Here is a 15053-nt window from a genome sequence, read left to right as displayed (position 1 = left end):
GCCAGTGCGTAGCGTGTGTGTGTGTACCTGGGAGGTGAGTTGTGAAGTAAGAGAGACTGAGTGGCGACAGGAGCGAGTAACTTTATTGACTCCGGCACAAGTAAGAAAAGTGTTTGGTTTGGTTGTAACAAAAACACAATTCTTATTATCAGGTGACTATACACTTAAGAAAACATACTTATTAATATTATTAAATTTCTGCCAATAGATCCCCCTAATTGATACACTGTTCCTTTAAATAGGCAAATCATACTCACTGAAATTTTGATGGATTAAAGTGGGATGATCATTGGTTTTTAAGTCTTGCACCAAAATATGTCAAACATTTCTTTTCTCATTAAATCTGAATCATTTTCAACATTTTGAGGCAAACAAAAGACCAAGACAACAGTATTTCACCATGATTTTAAAATACTCTAATTCAATGGTTCTCAAATGGTCCCCCATTTGATAGGATTTCGCTTCAGGGACCTCCATCTGAAAAGATTTTGGTTGTTAGATATGCAGTTGTCAACTACAGTTGAGGAGATAACCGTGGAGGAAGTGAAAGCGATGATCAGAATAGTCACTTTTATGACTCTTACTCCCATAGTTAATTAAATAGTGAAAATAAACTATTCCCCATTTTTCTGGGGATCACTTGGAACTCCCCCAAGGGCCGCTAGTTGAGAACCACTGCCCTCATTAACTGTTTTTGTCAATTTGTAGATGTTTTTTTTTTTTAGATTGCTATTAAGCGGTTTGTTGCAACAGTAGATTTCAGAGCTATACTGTATATGTATGTCTTGTATTTACTCATGTATAAAACACACCTCAATCATGTTTGGCAATTGTAAACTTGTTGCGTTTTATTGTATATTCTTAAACAAATAGTATCCCTTACAAAATAAAATACCACTCAGCCATAAAATAAAACCGATCACACAAGGGCTTGCATGTGAATCTGCTCCTCAGCTACAGTTCATTAGTCTCTTGTAGCTGATTTCAGTTTTTCCCTCTTAACATTTTCCAGCCGAAGTCTTGGCTTTGTTGACAACCGAGTGCAGGTAGGAGTAGAAGAAGAGAAGGTTGTCATATTCTCCGTCGTACTCCTGAGCGAGGCAAAGCTCGTGGAAGTCCTTGAGGAAATAATAAATAGCCTCGATGGTAGCCAGGTAGGTGTCCGGTTTGCCCTTCTGGCGGCGCCAGAAACATGTTTTCCTCATCTTCAGCTCTACCCGGAGCAAATCTGGAGGAGAGCACATGTCAGTCAGAGAGCACACGAGAACGCAGTGTGAGATCATGTTAAACAACGTTGTGGGTGAAGTAAATTTGCCCTTAATAATCACCAGCAGTCAGAGCTCTTTGAAAAGCTGCATAAATGCAATCGTTCATGATTACCTTGCAGTCTCTCGTCTGTGCTGATCTTGTTGGTCTGGTTCCATGTGCTGTCAATGAAGACCACCCTCTGTAGGGGATGCACCCTTGACTCCGAGACCTCTGTTTCATCTGGGGTCCCTGACTCGGGGTCCTCGGCGTTGTGTGCGGCGCCTTGAACTTCCTCACTTTTCAGCCTCTTTACGCGGGGCTCAAAAGAGGAGCCGCGTGACCTGCTGTCGGTCATGTCATGCAAATGCTGCATCATGTCTTGAACTGAGACGGCCTCTGGACCAGGGAACACCAACACCACCTGGAGAGAGCAGAGAGACGACACAGATTCAGAGTAGAGCATCATCATACAAACCAAGACTAGAGTACAAAAAACATGTTTCTTACATATGTTGTGATTTATATATGGCTAAATCTAGGAAGCACTGAAAGAGAGGAATGTAGTTTGAAAGGAGCAAAATAAAATTGAGTATGAGATCATTCAATTGAGTATAAAAAATCTAAGTTGGAAACTGTCAAATACAATAAACATAGAAGGCCTGTGCACTAAAGAACTGTAATTCTATAAGTCAAGTCAAATTACAGTTTCTGATTATGCCTAATATAACTAGTGCTATGAAACTTGTCAAGCACGAAATATGAGAATGCAGCCAGCAACAGACTCGATCCTCTGAGTCTATTACAAATTCCACATTTTTTCCATTATAACGTTCAAAATCTAAAATTACTTAAACCACAACAAAAACAGGAGTACATCCTGCACATAAATAGGCATTTGCTTCAATAACTGTGAATTTAATGAATAGTAACATATCAAAACATGACTCAAAAGCAGCTGCTTGCATTAAAGATATAATCTGAATGAATAAATCAAATAAGGTGCAATGAATGGAGTTTTCCTCATAGGTAAAACAAGTAAATGAAGCAGCAGATAAATGTAGACAATAAAGATTACTAGAGCTGAAACAATTAGTTGATCGATTCATTGATAAAAAGAAAATAATCTGAAACTATTTTGATAATTAAAGAGGACCTATTATGCTTATTTTTAGGTGCATACTTGTATTTTGGTTTTCTACTAGAAGATGTATACATGCTTTCATGTTAAAAAAAAACGCCCAGTCTGCTCTGATTGGTCAGGTGGCTCACTGTTGTGATTGGTCAACCGGACCAAACTCTTTGGACTCCACTTCAGCTCCGCCGTAAATAGCTTTGTTTGAGGGCATGCAAACCAGCTGTTATGCAAATATGTTACTTGGTGACATCACCATGTTACGGAAGAAAAGGCAGGACTTCAAGCTCGGCGTTTCAGGCAATTCAGGAGCAGTGTTTCTGTGGGGGAGAGTAACTCCCTTTGGCGTGGACTTTGGGCTTTGCAGACCTTTTTACATGCACAAAAACTATATAACATACGAAAGGAAAGGAGAAAGGAAAAAGGCACAAATGCATAATAGGTCCTCTTTAAACTTTTATATTTCAATCAAAGGAATCCTAGTTTAAGCATCTTAATTATAAGTAATTGCTGCTTTTCTTTGTGTTATGTAATAGTAAATTGAATGTAACGTCTTCATGTAATATCTCATGTCCGATGTTGGGCTTTTAAAAAAATGGGCAGTTTTCATTATTTCTTGTCTCTTTCGATTACATAGAGTAGACCAAAGAATTAATCTGGGAAATAATGGGCAGATTAATTGATAATGAAAGTAATCATTAGTTACACTCAAAAGTGTAAAATAAAGTGCAAGTGTTAAATAAACTCCATTCTTTCATGATGAAAAACAACAAACCTTGTCCTTTTCATAGTCTGGTATGCAGGGGTAAGTGTATATGGTGACGTCGCTGGGTGCAAGGATCTTGGCATGGATTGCGGTGCTCTTGCCATCTGTCTCATTGGGATGCTTGATGATATCTATCTTCACAGGAAGCTGAGCACAACATACAATAGGTAGAGTCAGATCCAGAAGACATTTCAACCACACCATGTGCACAATTTAATAGATCTCACATAAAAGACATGACTTAACATTTTCCACCACATTAGGATACCACTATTAAAGCAACTCCATACTGGAGCTGGAGGCCTCTCTAAAAACAACAATCAAAAGAGTCCTGACCTCTTACTGACCTTGATTAAGGGGATTTCTTGCAGGCTGACACCCAGTAATGAGCAGCATGTGTAGCAGAAGAACATCCTTGATCCTCCACATTTAGTGCATTTCAACCTGCCCCTCTCCTGCGCCTTCTCCAGCACTACATGTGATGCCAATTTTAGACCTTGGAGAGGCTGCTTGGCAAGCTCACGAGTGTCTGATGAATCACTAGAGAGTGTTGTTTTGTCACGGCAACTAGGATGGAGACGCTGGTCTGGATCCAGGCTGCTCATGCTTGCTCTTTAAATGTTGACAGACCAGTGCTGAAGTATGTGGTCACCACATTCATAGCTGAACAAGAATGACAAAACAAACGATGCAAATACTGGCAGACAGAAATAATCCAACATTTACATAACTTTAAAAGTGAAGGATGCAATAATGTGGAAAAGCCATTAAACAAGCTAGCGGTTGTTATTTAAAAGGCCATCCAGGAGTTTCTCTCAGACAAATATTATAGATATTATAGGTTTAATAATATAACATAATATTGCGATGAGACTGGAAAATGTCTACGATTTGAGTTGTAATAAAATGATGTAGCTTTAATACTGTCTTTATAGTCTCATATCACACGCTTTCTGTTTGGGTACTTCACCTCCTGACTAAGTTGATTAGCCACACTGTTTGCCAAAATTTTAAATTCTGGAGATATTGGGTATATTAACATTATTGTGATTATTCTGTTCGGTTACCTCAACTCTGAAATAAGCTGCCTGATGAATTCAGACTCATAAATCAGTATCTTCTTTAATTACCCATTTTTTTAGGGAATTGATTTTTTAAAAATATGATTGCTGTTTTGATCATTGTAATAATATTATTTCTTGGAATTTTATCTGTCCCTTTTCCTTAATTTTTTTGTTACTTGATCTACATTTTTATAGTTTACTTAGCTTTTTTTGTTTGCCTGGTAAAAAGCTTATTATTATTATTATTATTATTATTATATTCATTACCCAGTTTCCCCCAGGGATCAATACATTATTTCTGATTCTGATTAATAAAAGTCATAAAATGTTCTGCCCTTATTTGACATTTGTTCATCAGAGTGAAATGATCCATAATGGTCTTCTTTCTGCCCAATATCCACAATAATTAAATGAACCTTTTCTGACATCACATTAAACCAAGTTTGAATATGAAAGCATCAACATTCACACTGACACTACTGTCACATTATGAGCATCGAGTCAAAACATCCTGATATTTGATATTTTGTCACAGACAGCAGTGCTGAGAAAACAGGAGGGACTTATTGCATCAAAGCATTAAACGTGATTCAGTTCAGCCCATCAGCTACAAGACTTTAGCCGCTTGACAAAGACAGTTGCTCCCCTTTAATAATAGTATTTCTTGGAATTATATGTCCTTTTTCCTTAATTTGTTGTGTTACTTGATCTACATTGTTATAGTTTACTTAGCTTTTCTTGTTTGCCTGGTGAAAAGCTTATTATTATTATTATTATTTTCATTACCCAGTTTCCCCTCAGGGATCAATACAGTATTTCTGATTCTAATTAATAAAAGTCATAAAAAAAATGTCTGCCCTTATCTGACTGTTCATCAGAGTGAAATGATCCATACTGGTAAAGACAGTTGCTCCCTGACATTGCTCCCATATGTGCATAGGGAGCATTAGCTCATGATAGCTGGGTGAGAAAGCTAGAGAATGAGTGTAAAGTGAGCTAAACACAAGTGACTACATACAACTCAGTAATTAACATCTGGGAGTTCAAGAGCACGAGTTAATATTTAACCCTTAGGCATGGTCCTCTAATCTTTAGCTCAGTGAAATCTGACGGTAGAGCAGACTAACGTTACTGTACGTCTGCTAACATGCTGCATAGCTATCATTACAGCACAGTCAACATTACCTGGTTCATGCTAGTGAAGCTAGCTTCTGTTAGCTAGCTCAACATCTGTAGCTCCGGCTACTAGCTAGCAGACACAAACCAATGGTGGCTAGTGAGGTTAGCTAATACCAAAGAACAAGAGAAAACAGACGTCGGTGTAGTTGAGTTGCAGGCAACACGTTATCCACTCGCTAACGTTAGTCAATCACAATAAACACACGTGTGTCTACCGGATTGTAGTTCCAAGTGAACGTCTTCTTCTTCTACGCCGGAAGTACCCGTTGCTCAGTAACCGTGTACAGAACGTGAGCTGTGTGTTGCGTAGCGACGCAGGTGGTGGACAGTTGACGCACTGCACGGCAGGTAACGTTACTATACTTGATATAACAAGCTAAATAGCAAACTAAAAGAAACTCGTAGACAGTTACAAGAAGTTAAAGTAGAACGGAGGACTCTGGGTTAGTTAGTTAAATAAACTAAGACGTTTCAGCTGGGTTAGTTGTTGAGTTATGCAGCATAATTAATGATAGCGTTGAAATTGGCTAACTAACCGCCAGGGAGCTGTCAATCATGTTACAGCCGTTAGCTGTTAACGTCAGTGTGTTCCATATCAACATGAAAACATTGACGTCATCAACTTTAGCTTTGGTTTTTGGAGTTTAATCATAACTTCAAGAAAACTCCAGGTTTGATAATAAAAATGCTGAAAACAGGTTGACGTTATCTTTTCATATTAAAATAAATCAAGAGTAAATGCACAGTAAATTTGATTTGTATAGCCCACATTGTTATACATTAAAATAGACATTATTTTTAAAAATATCATAGTATAGTGTGCCATAAAAATGTCATAAATATATAGTATAATATGCCATAAAATAGTCATAGAAATATCATAGTATGCCATAAAAATGTCATAGTATTGTATGCCATAAAACAAGTAATAGTATAGTTCATGATAAAAAAAACATCATAAGAAATGTCATTCAAAAAGTCATAGTATATTATGCTATAAAAATGTTTAAAAAATCTTTGTATTGTATGCCATAAAACAAGTTATAGTATATTATGTGATAAAATAAAAAATGGCATAAGAAATGTCATTAAAAAAGTCATAGTATATAATGCTATAAAAATGTAAAAAAAATCTATATATCATAGTATAGTGTGCCATAAAAATGTCATAAATATATAGTATAATATGCCATAAAATAGTCAAAGTATAGTATTTGATTAAAAAAATGTCATAACAAATGTCATTAAAAAAGCCATAGTATAGTACATCGTGAAAAAAGTCATAGTATATTATGCTATAAAAATGTAAAAAAAAATATATATATATATATCATAGTATAGTATGCCATAAAAATGTCATAAAAAGTCATAGTATAGCAAGTCATGAAAAAAGTCAGAGCATAGTATGTAATAAAAATGTTCAAATAATTAGAAATAAAAAGTTGTAAATTAACTCACTTTACAAATTTTCCAAAGATTTCTCTGTGTTTTGTTTCCAATATCAAAAAAAAACCTTGAAACATGTCATTTTCGTGAACTAGCCAAACAGCTTTCACTCTGGACTTTTTTCCATTTGTGCAGGCCATTCAGTATTTTCAATTTAATTTATTTCAAAACATACCCCCCCTCCCCCACATCTGCCTATGAACGATTAATAATATTGTTTTATCTATTTATGTTTCTTTATGAACCACAGTACAAACACAGTACATGATGAGGCGTCAGTAGCTCTGTCCGTGGGAACTTGGCTTGGGAACTACAGGGTGGTTGGTTCTAGTCCAGCATGGATCAAGTACGGAGTGTGGGCTGGTAGCTGGAGAGTTGCCAGTTCACCTCCTGGGCACTGCCAAGGTGCTCTTGAGCAAGGCACTGGACCCCTTACTGCTCAGCGGGCGCCCAACAAACACAAAGCTTTCCATCCAGTAGACGGCTGTTCGCGTCCCATGTGTTACAGTTCACTTTCACGTTACAATCAGCTGTTTGTTTATATCTCGTGTTCACAACGTTCAGTGTCATTTTCACTGTAGAAACGTAGTAGTTTTAAGCCCAACCAAGTTGTTTTTTCTTAAACCTTACTAAGTGGTTTTGTTGCCTGGTCATAAGCAAGTGTTTTTGTTTAATTCATAACATTAAGCACGTGTTTACTGCGACCGAAAAGTGACGCCAAGGGGACTGACAAAGCATCAGTATTGTATGACTTGGTATACTGATCCTTGTAAGGTGTCCTTGGGTGTCCAGAAAGTCGCCACTAAATAAAATGTATTATTATTATTATTATTATAAGAACGCGTTGGACCTACAGTATGTGTGTGTGTGAAAAATTACAAGGAGTGAAAAACTGTAATTTCCCCCAAGGATTAATAAAGTAATTCTTCTTCTTCTTCTAAAAGGTCATAAAAAGTATATATGAAACAGTCCGTAGCCATCTGACATTCTTCCCCCAAGCTACAACTATCTAACATTTACTTAAGTTGAGAGTAAGATACTTCCTGGGTATCCCAATCCTTCGTCTTAATTCAATTCAATTCAATTTTATTTATAGCGACAAATCATAACAGAAGTTATCTCAGGGCACATCTTAGTGTATGTACAATGATAATATGACTGAAAATGAATATTGAAGTCAAATTAAATGGTAATTCAGTCTAATTATTATGATTTGTTTTCACTCTACTACATTGGAAATTTCTGGGCTGCAACCCGTCATTCTAATCTAGTCTAATCGAAGCTGAACTCTTCAAAGTCATGTTGCATTAGCAACATTCAAGTTTCACAGATGATATTTCCCCAATGTGGCTGATCAGAATTTGAAATGTTAGTTCAGGGAAAAGTAGCGTAAAATATGAATATGCATTTGGCTCGTGCTAAGCCAGATGTGCTTGATGTGATGTAAAACAGATTGTTTTATGTCAGATTTCAAAGATACCTGAGCTGTCACACTTTTTTACGAAACAGACAATCGCATGCAGACTTGCATGGCAAACAGATGTGTAACGAATGAGATCTTCCAGTGTCTGTGATATCAGACTCCAAACAATCAGAAATCTGCCAAACGTGTGTCGGTGTGCCAGGTTGCTTTGAGAATTATTGCAGTGAGACATAGTTTATCGATGTTTGTAGCAAGTATGCTGACTAGCAAGATTAATCACATTATTCACACCATGCATACCTGTCATCCCTGCAGGCTGTGTTGTTCAGGATCTAGAAGCCTGTTCGTGTCTTCTCTCTACAATATGGGGTCATGCTGAAAGACATCATTTGGTGGTTCTGCCTCCACAGATTCAAGGTGATTCTGCTCTCTGTAACTTAACAGAATGTTTTAAATGTACAGCTTTAGTTTCCTTGGATGGGATTTTCTGATTATGCCTGGCACCAACTTTTGGTCTTTATGCACTGTGTTGCCTTTGACATTAAATTGTCTCAAAGCTAGTCACTAGAGCCATCTGCCTGCTTAACCCTCTGAGACCCACAATAGACCCGTTTTTGTCTTTTTTTAGGGGGAGATAGCAGGTCAGCAGTAGATGTCACATAGAAGTGGTGTACATCATCTGAAAGCTGGGAACATGAAGATTAATTTGAGATGCAGCTCAGCACTGTGTCAAGTTGTTCTAGTTATCTATCAGAAATAAACATGAATTAATTAATTAAATAATTAAAATAAATTGTAAAAGTTAGAACATTATGATATAATTATATGACGGCCATTCCCATGCTCTATTATGTCTCATAAGTTGTTGCAGCAATTTTTGGATTGATACCATTTATTACACAGATTTGGTGCTAAATTCATTTTTTATCTATCGAGAATTGATAAAAATTATTAAAAAAAATCCTTTCAAAATACCACATTAAGACACCAAGACCTTGAGGAACACCATAGAAAAAGCCATGCTGTGATTTGGTATCAAAAACATTTGACATTTGGAGGTTTCTGCAAGAATTGCATTTTTCGGCGATTGGATGGTGAGCACTTCTGTTGTGTAAAATGCTCAGAAACCTCCTTATTGTCAATCTAGCTAGAAAAGCCAGTCAGGTCAAGTTTCCAAAAATGGTCTCACTACAATGAAATGGCTACTATGGGGACTAACATCATCACACATGAACACAGTTGGGCTCATTGGCGCCACAACAGTCTCAGCTTTACAGTGATACCCAATTTAAGTAATTCAAGACTGTTTAGGGACCCCAGTAGGCAGAAATATTCAAATACACCGAATAAGCAAAAATAACACATTTATACTGCATTCAAAAATCTGCATGGTTTTTGCCCCAAACTGCATGTGATTATCATAAAGTGGGCTGTCTTTGAAGGGGAGACTCGTGGGCACCCATAGAACCCATTTTCATTCACATATCTTGAGGTCAGCGGTCAAGGCAAAATTTAGCGTAACTTTGGAGCATTATTTAGCCTCCTTAACGAACAAGCTATTATGGCATGGTTGTTACCCATGGATTCATTAGTTTGTTTTGTTTCATATGATATCTGTAGCTTCTCTAGCTCTAAAACTGAACCTTCTGCTCTCTCTGAAAGCCAGTAAAGTCGGTCAGGATTGCGGGCGGTTCTCAGAGGGTTAAATTAGGAATAGGACTGACTGTTCTTGACATGTCTTATCATTAAAATTAATTTCTTTTTCTGTTTAGTCTAACACAGAGGAATGAAAGAACAAACTGTCGACATTACAGAAATGTTTGTTTTACTGTTGACAGCAGTCCAGATAAAATTCAAAGAAAACTGTTGATGACACTTTATTTACCTCTGTATTCTGTATTGTTGCCAGTTCTAAAAACAGTCAGAGACATGGAAATATAAAATCAAATATTTGAACATGGTCTTTCAGTCAGAGAAATGAAAATCAAAAATCGAATATTTGAACATCTTTCAGGTGTGTCCAGGCTGCTCGGCTCAAGCAGTTAACATTTTATTGAGCATTCCCTAAATCAAAAAAGCAACTGGATGAGTGCACTGACCTTTTGGTTTCCTTACCTTTCTCAGGTAACCACAAACTGATGACTTATACCTGCAATGCTTCTCAGACTGACAGACTTCCCATATTTGACATAGTGTGAGTTTTGAACAGTTGCACGGTGTGCTTTTCAGGTATGAAGCCCAAACTGGAACTTAAGTTGTCTCGTACAGCATCTGGAGATGAATATAAAGAGAAGAACCCTGCTCATAGTAAGGTATATACTCAGTGTGTTGTTTTTTGCACTTGTATGTGCTCCCACTAGTACATGCATGTGCTAATGTGCATTTATGTTGTGTGTCAGGATAACCTCCTAAAACCCAGGATGATTTTTGCTTGGAAGAATGTTAAGCCAAGTTGAAAAGCTGCTAAGCATCCATAATACCGTATATTTGTGAAAACAAACTGAAAACTCAGCATGCCAGTCGAAAGCTTTCATCATAAATGATACAGTGGCCTTGTGATGCAAACCACCCTTCATTTTTATTTAACTTTATACCTCTTGCAACAAATGATACAAAAGAGAAGTTTCTTTTTGCTGACACTGAACACACTCAGTAACAGCTTCTCTTTTCAACGACAGTGTTTCTCTGAATAATTCACAGACCCTGCTGTCAATAGTTTTCATTGTTGCTATTTGTTCGATAGAATGTAGTTCCAAGCAACCATAATGTAGCAGCAGCATGGTTAAAAAAATTGATAACCAATGCCAACACTCCTCCTTTAATACAAACATTTCTGAGATTTTAAGTTTTCAAATAAGGCAGTGTATTTGCCAGCATGGTTGTGTGTTCCCTCAGTGATGTCACTGGCAAAACAAGGCTTGTCATCATTGAAGGCCATCTCAATGCAGTGAGATATCGGGATGAGATTCTGCAGCCAGTGGCGATCCCATATCTCCACAATCTGGGACCTAACTTCATCCTACAAGATGACAACGCTCACCCCCACAGAGCCAGGGTTATCACAGACTACCTCCACAATGTGGGAGTAGAGAGAATGGAACGGCCTAGAGTCCAGACCTCAACCCAATTCAACACTTGTAGGATCAGCTTGGGCGTGCTGTACGTGTTAGAGTGACCAACACAACCACGCTGGCTGACCTGCAACGAATCCTGGTTGAGGAATGGAACGCCATCCCACAGCAACGTGTGACCAGGTTGGTGACCAGCATGAGGAGGAGGTGCCAGGCTGTTGTGGCTGCGTATGGATCTTCCACCGATACTGAGTCTCCTGACGGTGTATTAAATGAATAAAGTGTAAAATTGCCAATATGTCTTGTTTGTTCCTTGTTACTGATAGAGAGTTCAATCATCCAATCCACCAAACAACTCAAAACAAGAGTCAACACCAACAGGAGAATACACTGTTTACCATTGACGGAGCATTTTGGCAAATTTTTCTTGGGCACTACCCACATAATCAGCTGTGCTGCTCATCCCACAAATGCATGATTCTTACAAGTTGGACATCATTGCGAAGGTAAATAAACAGGCTTTCCAACGATGTAAAATACAATGACCATTAGCATTGTAACAACAGAGAAATAATCCACCAAACACAAGTTTCCAACCTCTTTTTTCCGAGTTTATTTGTTTGACAGATAAGAAAGCTAAGTAGCCAACATTAGCCACACAAACCATTGTGAATGCAATATACTGTATGAAACACAGCAAATATGGGTGGGAATCACCAGAGGCCCCACAATACGTTATCATTATACTTCAGCCATGATACGATCTTATTGCGATTTTAAACATTTTGCAATATGCTGAGTATTGCGATAAGATATATTGCAATTTATTACCTTTTTTTAACTGCAAATTATGCAGTTTGTCAACATCTGTTTTATCTAATGAGATTCAGTTTTTTTTCAGAGTTTCCATTCACATATCTTGAGGACAGAGGTCAAGGAACCCCTTTAAAAATTGCCATGCCAGTTTTTCCTCGCCAAATTTTAGTGCAATTTTGGAGCGTTATTTAGCGTTCTTCCGAACAAGCTAACATGACATGTTTAGTACCAATCGATTCCTTAGTTTTCTAGTTTCATATGATGCCAGTATCTTCCCTCTAGCTTTAAGACTGAGCCCGCTACAACCTCTGAAAGACAGAATAGCGGCCATCGGATTGTTAAGAGGTTAATGGTTTATATAATAAAAGATTGATACTTGACGTCCGTGCATCAATACAATATTGGTATGCAAAATATCGCAACACTATACTGTATTGATTTTTTCCCCACCCCTAGACGCAAATATCAGCATTTGCATTTGCTGCATTCAATGCTCAACTATCATTTTGCACCCATTCTAAAAAAGTATAGCTCCTTTTGTATCTTCTCAGCATGTTGGACAATGTGTTATATGACTTCTTTACCAGTATATCCCAATTCAAATAGTCATTACTGTAATGCACCTATTTTGACCTTAGAGCTTGCAGATTAATCAGAAGCTAGGTTGTCAGTTCACTGACTTCTCTCTCTGCTGCTGCATACAGTGTTAAAGACGCAATGACTCACTACCTCTGATTAGTGATTCAGTGCTCTCTGAAGCAATTGTGTCGAAAATGGTTTACTGTCTTGAAGCATTTGATACAGTCAAAATGGCAACATCTGCTAGCCAAATTCTTGGTATTGCATTTCTATGAATGGATTGAATCTGAGACTGTGATTAATCAGTTAGTCATGATACAAAATGTCTTATTGTTCTCGTTATTGTTTTTTTAGTTCAATAAAGCTTGTATTATAAAAACAGATCACTTGTAAAGACACTTTACAGATCTGTTTTTAGACACACTAGCAGAGGCCTCGTTTGGGATTGGCACGTGATTTTTGGCGTGGTGAGGCATCAAAACATCTTGCTGCAATACATCTGCTTTGAAGGGTCGATACTGTGTAGAGGAAACTGCTTTGAGTGCAATATCTCTACTTTCAATGCACTCAACCTTTCCTGTCCTTTTCTTCCTGGAACAAACACAGTTAATAACCCCTTTAAAGGGCTATAAACATGGAGGACTGATTTAAAGGCAGACAGATTCATGACAGGTTGGAGTTGTGATACTTTGCCAAGCGTGAAGACGTGCGATTCCTTTGCCATGGACCTTTTCCGATTTTAAAGATGTGAGAAAGCATTACCCTTACTACACTGAGCAAAAGTAAATTCACCACTTTTTTACTGTTTTAGAGAGAAAGTTATTGTCAAACTTGAAAATGAAAAAAATGGTTTAGCATCTTTGACACAATGGAGCACCTACATTTTATGGATGTAAAGCTGCAATGAAAACTGAGACAGAAACAGATAAGGTAAATATGAGCATGAGTCAGTGACTTTTAAAAAAAAAACTAAATTCATGGGAAAGCCTAATACCATATACATATACAAAATAAACTTTCTTTACTTTCCAAATCATATGTCGGAAAGTGGGATACATCTTTTATGTTTAGTGCGGCACAGTTGCGAGGGTCAGATGAAATATATAGAGTCTTGGCTATTTCACCATAGCTGTGGAGGGGCCACAGAATTCGGCTTAACTGACCATTCAACTCCACGGAGATGCGTACAAGCTAGTTTTGAGCAGCAAAAGCTGTTCTTGCACATAATATGTGTAATGATGGAAAATAGGATTTCGGGGGATCTATTAACAGAAATGGAATATAATACATTTATATTCATAACTATGTTTTCATTAGTGTATAATCACCTGAAACTAAGAATCGTTGTTTTTGTTAGCTTGGAATTCATATCTACATAGGGAGTTGGTCCTCTTTACGGACTCTGACGTGTTGCTCCGCCATGTTTCTACAGTAGCCCAGAACAGACAAACCAAACACTGACTCTAGACAGAAACTTTCAGGTTTTTACGTGACCTAAAGGCCACCGTAGTTCTACGACACGCAGAGTGCAAAACTGTGGTACAACCAGCCACGTCTTACTTCCGTTGCTCCTAAAGTAGTGTTATTATGGTATGGATGGCCTCTGAGCGAGGCGAACAGCGTTACCACGGTTTTGTACTCGGCGGCTCTTGTTAACACAGTTTTGGAAGGGAGGAATGAGCGGAGGGGATCTCAGTTGGTTGTAATCTGAAACCACACCACTAGATTCCGCCAAATCCTACACACTGTACTTTAACATAATACGCCACCAAGAATCTACTGTATGTCAGCACAAAAAAATGCTAAATTTGGTGCTTCAACACACTGAAAGCAGAGCCTTGCTGAGTTTGAGAAAGTTTTAAAATGAATATGTTAATGGATGTCTATCCAGTCTTTCTTTGTAAGACTTTTGTCCGTGTTGACAATAAACCAATCGTCCCACGTGAGCCACCACAGGGACTCCAAATATGGCCACACTTTGGCCACACATTGGAGTTTACTCCAATGTTTAGTGAACTTTCATAAATACGGTGTTGGCAAGAAAAATATCTCTAATGTCCGTATGGCAAAACACCAAGAAGTTATTAATGTTATATTTGAAAATTTTGAGAGACACTATACTATTTCACAGTAATTGTATTGCTATTGCTTGGGTCCAACCTGTCAGCCATTGACTTTTCCAACCTCTAACTCATAATAAACTTGGACCCATTGAGAACGTGTATGGTTGAAATTGTGGTCTACTACATCGGTCTATAGTAATCCAGTAGAATCTGGGCCGTTAAACAGTATTATTTACTCCTGTAGTGTTGTAATTGGGCATTTGTTT

The 15053-nt window shown here is 37.7% G+C and overlaps 2 protein-coding genes across 7 annotated transcripts in view; one reads left to right on the top strand and one right to left on the bottom strand.

Moving 5' to 3' along the window:
- Positions 1–69: 69 nt before the first annotated feature.
- dtwd1 (DTW domain containing 1) lies at positions 70–5754 on the bottom strand. 4 transcript variants are annotated; one of them, XM_074620764.1, is made up of 5 exons: positions 5605–5754; positions 3494–3809; positions 3156–3293; positions 1381–1669; positions 70–1228 (listed from the first exon to the last, which is right to left on the bottom strand). In XM_074620764.1, exons 2-5 carry the CDS (start codon positions 3749–3751, stop codon positions 999–1001), a joined length of 915 nt encoding a protein of 304 aa, XP_074476865.1. In that variant the 5' UTR covers positions 3752–3809; positions 5605–5754; the 3' UTR covers positions 70–998. The 4 variants fall into 4 exon arrangements, with proteins under 4 accessions (XP_074476865.1, XP_074476875.1, XP_074476854.1 ...); XM_074620774.1 differs by having other exon boundaries at positions 5595–5723; XM_074620753.1 differs by having other exon boundaries at positions 5526–5677.
- secisbp2l (SECIS binding protein 2-like) overlaps positions 5628–15053 on the top strand; it is a 94890-nt gene continuing 85464 nt past the window's right edge. For 2 of the 3 annotated variants that reach the window (XM_074620585.1, XM_074620570.1), the window contains exons 1-3: positions 5628–5737; positions 8574–8675; positions 10488–10570. In XM_074620585.1, the coding sequence (XP_074476686.1) occupies positions 10490–10570 (81 nt within the window). In that variant the 5' untranslated portion in view covers positions 5628–5737; positions 8574–8675; positions 10488–10489. Of the gene's footprint in view, positions 5738–8573; positions 8676–10272; positions 10383–10487; positions 10571–15053 lie in introns of those variants that run through there. The other variant, XM_074620578.1, reaches the window with a different exon arrangement.

Source organism: Sebastes fasciatus, chromosome 2, assembly GCF_043250625.1.
Source record: "Sebastes fasciatus isolate fSebFas1 chromosome 2, fSebFas1.pri, whole genome shotgun sequence".
Taxonomy (NCBI): domain Eukaryota; kingdom Metazoa; phylum Chordata; class Actinopteri; order Perciformes; family Sebastidae; genus Sebastes; species Sebastes fasciatus.
This window is presented reverse-complemented; position numbering and strand designations above follow the sequence as displayed.

Coding starts and splice junctions, on each gene's coding strand:
- dtwd1 (XM_074620764.1), bottom strand. CDS start 3,751: ATGAGCAGCCTGGATCCAGACCAGCGTCTCCATCCTAGTTGCCGTGAC. Junction 1,670..3,155: donor CAGACTATGAAAAGGACAAG/GTTTGTTGTTTT, acceptor TGCTCTCTCCAG/GTGGTGTTGGTGTTCCCTGG. Junction 1,229..1,380: donor CACAGACGAGAGACTGCAAG/GTAATCATGAAC, acceptor GCTCTCCTCCAG/ATTTGCTCCGGGTAGAGCTG.